At 46.6% G+C, this 6416-nt stretch overlaps 1 protein-coding gene across 2 annotated transcripts in view; it reads right to left on the bottom strand.

Annotated features, from left to right (window-relative positions):
* Nucleotides 1–1122: 1122 nt before the first annotated feature.
* The window catches only part of LOC107397119 (cadherin-7), a 42430-nt gene continuing 37136 nt past the window's right edge, over nt 1123–6416 (bottom strand). The window contains exon 11 of one of the 2 annotated variants that reach the window (XM_054737786.2): nt 1123–4724. In XM_054737786.2, coding sequence (XP_054593761.2) covers nt 4267–4724 — 458 coding nt within the window. In that variant the 3' untranslated portion in view covers nt 1123–4266. Of the gene's footprint in view, nt 4728–6416 lie in introns of both variants that reach the window. The other variant, XM_070541500.1, reaches the window with a different exon arrangement.

Below are 6416 nucleotides of genomic sequence, written 5' to 3'. Positions count from 1 at the left end.
GCTCCCATTTTTCATGAGCTGAACTCAAACATCTGAAATCTGTCTACATGTGTGTTAGTGAGCAATTTTCCTTTACCAAGATAACCCATCCCACCTCACAGATGTGGCATGTCAAGGAGATGATGACAGCATGAATAATGTACAGGTGTGCCTTAGACTGCCCAAATTAAAATGACACCCTGACATGGGCACAGTTTGCCTACTCAAGTCAGTCACGACGATGAACTGCTGTCAGGTCCTCCTCGAGATCTGGCTGCAGACATAAAACCTGAAGGTTTGCTGTTACATGAGAAAGCCAATCGTATGAGAGTCCTTCCAGCCAATCAGAGGCGGGAAAGGCGGACTTTCCTTGGGCATCCTACAATTCCAATTCATGCATCTAGTCCAGTCCTCCTGTTTAGTGTTGAGAGCAGTCGCTACTGCCCTCTAGAGGTCGGGAGCAGCATCACACACCTGCATGAGAGGAAAACAGGTGGATCTGGGGGGTCTGGGGTCAAACCTGGTGGATGTTTTCAGGGCTGAGGGCCAGATAGACTCACCAGAACAGTCGTGACCTCCAGGATTCTCCTAGGATTGACCCAGAAGATACAGACCCAAATAAACTAATTTATGTTTCCTGTTCCTGACACTTTAACCCAGAACAAGGCAGCATATAAGCTGTTCCTCCACCTGTAAACATCTTCTGATGCTTAAACTAGGACAACTGATGGTTGACCTTTAACCCCTGGAACAACCCACCTTGGGGACCTTCTGGAGGCTAAACACAAGTCTTTTTCACACCAAAAATAATTTTTTGTCTTCAGCTGTTTGTTTACTAAACACCACCTCTGTGCATGCCTTAGGGTGCTTGCGTGTGTGTGTGTGTGTGTGTGTGTGTGTGTGTGTGTGTGTGTGTGTGTGTGTGTGTGTGTGTGTGTGTGTGTGTGTGTGTGTGTGTGTGTGTGTGTGTGTGTGTGTGTGTGTGTGTGTGTGTGTGTGTGTGTGTGTGTGTGTGTGATATGCATTACATTGAGGAGAACAGTAAATAAGGAGGTCCTACTACTAACAGGTAGTGTTCTCTAATCCACCCACCCAACATGTCCTAAAGCAGTTATAGTTGAAGGAATTATGGGATGGGCGGGATTTAATTAGAGAACAGAACAGAAATTTCTTTATTTTCCCTCCATGGGGATTGTTTTGTGTCACAGCAGCAATTACAACAGGAGCAAAGATGAACAATACATAAAAAACAACACAAATACAAAAAACACAGAAATGCAAAAAATAAAAAACTACGGTCCAAATGAATTCACTGAATTTCATCATCATCATCATCATCATCATCATCATCATCATCATCACCATCACCACTTATTTGAGACTTTACAGCCACCAACAATAACCAAAGTGCTGATTATTGCACCAATAGCTTCAAAACCACACGTAACTGTAGCAGCCACTGATCTAGATGAGCTCAAATCACAAGTCAACAAGAGTGAAAACAATAAAATCACATTAAAATATGAACAGGATGACATCACTGGTGCATTAAGTAAAGGGGAGGAGCTTAAAACTCTGAAGCTTGCTTGACCCTCATTGTCAGGAGTTCCATATCTTATACCTCCATACCCTAACCCTAGCCGTAACACACACACACACACACACACACACGCACACACACACACACACACACACATCAGCCCCGCTGGTGTTGGTGGCGTTACTTCTGTCTCCGTTTATCTGCAGGCAGCAGAAGACTACTCACTCTCCAGTGTGTCAACAACAACAACAACAACAACAACAACAACTCACTAATCTCACACAACATCACATCCCTGTTCACCACAACAGCAACCCAACAGCATAGATTTAGTCGTTAACAGAATCAGAGAAGACAATCCTCACAGCGTAGAACCGTTAACAGAACCCAAAGCCAACTCTACATACGATGGAACCATCTACAAACAACTGCAAACCCATTTTCAGCTGTCCTTTGGGAGTTCTTCAAGGAGGACATAGAGCAAAGAGCCATAACCAAACCCCCCAACTGCAAATTCCAGTTATGGAAACCTCACGTGGACGAAATGTCTCACACCTGAACAACGACTGCCCCTAACCCTGACTCGCTCATCCCCATCTTCACCCTTTCCTCTGACCTTCAGCCTTTCATCTGGTTCAAGTGTTAGTCCTCTCATCCCTTCTGGGTTCCCAGTGTTCCTCACCTGCTGCTTCTGGATCATCGCTCCACTTGACTCACTGCATTTGGATCCTGCTGAAACCACCAAACCTAACAACAACATGATGAAACAAACACAACACACCAGCAAAACCACACATGGCCATCAGAAACAGTCTAGTACACCCAAAAGACAAGATATCGGAGCAAAAACGTGAAGTCCCTTATGAAATCCCACGCCAACGCTGCAATAAACCATACATAGGAAACAGGACGCTACCTCAACACAGGAACCATAGAGAGGAGAGAGGAGTGTGAGAAGGAACAAGCTGAAGGCACAAGAGCAAAGAAACAAGAGGCAGAAAGTCCAACAAAACTGTGGTGTACCAGAGCCCTGCACAAGGACAACCATCACCCTAACCCTACCGGGACAGCACACGGATCATAAACACAGACGACCAAAAATACAAAAGATGGATCAAAGTAGCCGTCGAGTCGAGATAAGGAGACGTGGACCAGGGACCACGAACAGGGATGAAGGACCCTAACGCTAGACCACATGAGACAGTAGAGGGACATATCGTCCTCCGCTGTCCTCAGATAAACAGAAGTGACACCTCCAACATCGGCGATAGCTGTGATGAAGGCGGCAGTAGAAACGTGTCAGCTGAGGTAAAACAAGCTCTATTTCATCTGCAGAATGAAGAACCATCATTCACCCACGGGAGTTCCACAGCTGAGGGGCTAAAGCTGGGCTCCAGCTGGGCTGACCATCAGGAGTATACCTCTGCAAAGGGTCTGATAAGTAGGAGGGGTCCTTGTCTTTGTGCCGGTTACCTGTCTGACTGCAGACGTCCTTCAGGGCACGGTTCAGATAACAGCAGCTTCAACCTAACAAAGCAGACCAGATGACCATGGCAAGATTCCAGTCTAACACCTGGGTAAGAAACTGGATCCCTCACAGGGTAACGGGGACCCAAAGGATCCTGCTTCAACACACTTAAGTGGCTTCTGCAGAGCTGCTGAACAGGTGAATCAGGTGACTAGCAGAAGGTTCTAACATGATGTGCAGATAGAAGGACAACAGAACTGGGCTACAAACGCAAAGCAGCAAGGAGGCTTTTACTGGCTTTGCTGGGAGCAGTGGTGGTTGTAAATTGTACCATCTGGTGGGAGGAAGGAGCTATCGTCGTGTTCCTTCCTGCTCCCAGGATGGAGCAGTCTGCTGCTGAAGGAGCTCTCCAGCTCCACAGCAGCTTCATGCATGTCTCGAGACATCCTGGGACTGAGATGGCCTTCTGAATGATGCACATGAGCAAAGAAAATGAGTAAGAACGAACTGGAATTATGATTTTAAGATACAGTGGTCCCTTGCTACAACACGTTCACCTCTCGTGGCCTCACAGTTTCATAGATGCTTTTTTACAGTTCTGCGTCCAGATGTTTGGACTTTAAGAAACTTAAACAAGAGAGAAAGTGAAAACGCCTGTCTGAGAAAAGTGTAGAAAGTGTGTCACGGGGTGGTTTATAACACTGTGGTGATGCGCTGGTCTGTGGACGAGCCACGGCTGCAGCGCTCCTGCAGGAGGAGACGCGTGTCTCCACACCCGGAGATTGCTGTGGACCCTAACACATGCTGGAAATAAAGCAGTTGAGAAACGGGTATTCTGGAGTGTTCTTGTGTGTGTGTGTGTGTGTGTGTGTGTGTGTGTGTGTGTGTGTGTGTGTGTGTGTGTGTGTGTGTGTGTGTGTGTGTGTGTGTGTGTGTGTGTGTGTGTGTGTGTGTGTGTGTGTGTGTGTACCCGTTGGGGTGTGTGGGTGAGGTCCCACCATAAACGAGGGACTGCTGTATAACACATCTTGTTCCGTGCACCCCTTTTAACGTTGAGCAGCTGCCCCTGCAGAGGACTCTGCTCGGCCCTGCTGTGACATCACTGATCACATGACCACTAGTGAGTTGGGGGGACTTGGGATTATTGGTAGTGAATACTGGATCAGAACCAGTCACTTGAATCAGCAGAGCTGTAACACTAGACCCCTAAGAAAGCGTTGCAGAGAAGCATGTTGGCTCTGCTCAACCAGCTGGTCCCGCTGCCTACACCTTTGCGTCATTAGGCCACGCCCGCTCCCGGGCGATGCTCATAGAGTTCTGCTAGCTTCTTGAACCTTGACCCCCACTCCCTCAGAAAGGTGTAACTCTGCTCAGACTCTAATGAGGTCAGCGAGTCTAACGAGCTGAGCGAATCCGCTGCTGAGTCACCGCCTTCGATGGTGTAAGTGTGCACAGAGTCAGGAGGGGGCGCTGTTAGGTCGTGGTCTGCTTCCAGAAGCCGGTCTCTGATGAACTCCTGCAGCAGCTTGTTTCTGAGCATTGAGTCAGTAGGTGTGATGAAGTTCATTTGATTGAGATGTCTCAGTGTCAACATGTCGAAGGCCCCAGTGTCCTCCTCACCCCCGCCTTCATCGTCACAACGAACAATGTTCTCCCGAACGTCTTGCTCTTCATCCATCGTCCGAGTTTCCCCCCTTTTCCTCCTCCATCTAGTCACAGTGGTTACCATGACAATACCTGCTAGGTGAGACATAAACAAGTTACTGGCATCAGTAGAAGCTCTGTGAAAGAACCCTGCAACAGGCCCCAGTGCGGGATGCTGCCTAACCCAACCCTAACCCTAACCCACTTCCATAAGAACCAGCATGCAGGCAGATCAGCCTGATTTTGCTGCTGTGGTGCGTCTTATGGGAGCTCATGGAAGCGGGCCCATGCAAGAAATTTGCGGCATTCGTGCTGCCAAGCTTGGTAGTAATATTTCTGCAACGCCGGACCTGTATTTGATGTAGCACCTTCTAGAATCCTAGAGCCCCCCAAGGTTCTTCACAACACAAACAGTCGTTCACACATTCACATGATGACGATGAGCTACGTCGTAGCCACAGCTGTCCTGGCAGGTGAGGCTGCCGAGCACAGGCGCCACCCATCCCTCCGACCACCACCAGCAGGCAGGAAGGGGTAAGTGTCTTGCCCAAGGACACAACAACAACATTCTCTGCCGGGAGCTGATTTCAACCCTACAACCCTCCGATACCTGGACAGCCCGCTCTACCTCACAAGCTACTGCTATGTGGCCTTCCAGAACCAGAAGGTTCTGTTCAGCGCGTGTTTACATACAGAAGACAAAACATTCTCTCCCAAGGTCCTACACTCTCTGCGTGAAAGCCAGACGTCAACATTCTTCACTCTGAACAAGTGAAGTTTCCATGACTTTTATAACTCATAAGTTGAATAATCATATGAATGAATGAACAAGATGTTAAAATGAAATGTTTGAATAATCTGTGCTTAAATCAATGAATTTGAAATGAATATTGTTCTTACAATGATCCATTGATATCACAAATCAGTATGATTTAACAAGTTCATCAATGTTCACACTCAAACACATTACAATAAGATACTCATTAAGGTTAAAAACATCTTGTATCTGAGGACGGCGTGGCTTTCTGAGGGATGTTGGTAAATACTCAGAAACGTGTCGAATTCTGATTGGCCAAACTTGGCCTGAAATCATAACAAAGCAGTTTAATAAAACTAGATTTACTTTCTGATTATTTCAGTTTCTCGTTGACCCTCGAACCGGCCAAATCAGGAAAGAAGCATTTTTTAAACCATCTTCTCCTTTGACCTCCTGCCAAAGCCTCTCTGCAACACTGCAGCTGATACCACCAGACAACTGGCTCTTCTGAGAGCCAAACAAACATCAACCTTAGATGCAAATAAGCATTCCAGCTTCCTGTCTTCACCTGGAGGGATCTCAGACTGGACGGGTCCTATCGGAGCTATCCACAGGTTCCTTATATCAGAGTTCACTCCACCGGCAGTGACCATTGACCCCCCGGATCGAACGAGAACCTCCACACCAAGGGTGCGTAGACTTGGCATGACAGATTGCGTCTGATGCTGTTTTTAAAAAACAACTCTCTAGTTTATAACATAAAACAAAGTCTTTTACACCCAGATTTCACAATTTTTCTCAGATACAAAGAACGGTTGCTACAACATCTAGCTTCCATCACAACACCTCACATACACCACACCACATCTCATTATTCATATCTGGTTATATATTAATTATTATTTTAGGAAAAATAATTACATTCATTTTATAAACTATTTACTGACTCTGTCTGAATTAATACGAAGTGTGTTTATGATCCCTGAGCAAGCTAAGAACCCTAGAATCTTCTGATTAAACATTCAAAG

Source organism: Nothobranchius furzeri, chromosome 11 (genome assembly GCF_043380555.1).
Source record: "Nothobranchius furzeri strain GRZ-AD chromosome 11, NfurGRZ-RIMD1, whole genome shotgun sequence".
NCBI classification, from domain to species: domain Eukaryota; kingdom Metazoa; phylum Chordata; class Actinopteri; order Cyprinodontiformes; family Nothobranchiidae; genus Nothobranchius; species Nothobranchius furzeri.
This window is presented reverse-complemented; position numbering and strand designations above follow the sequence as displayed.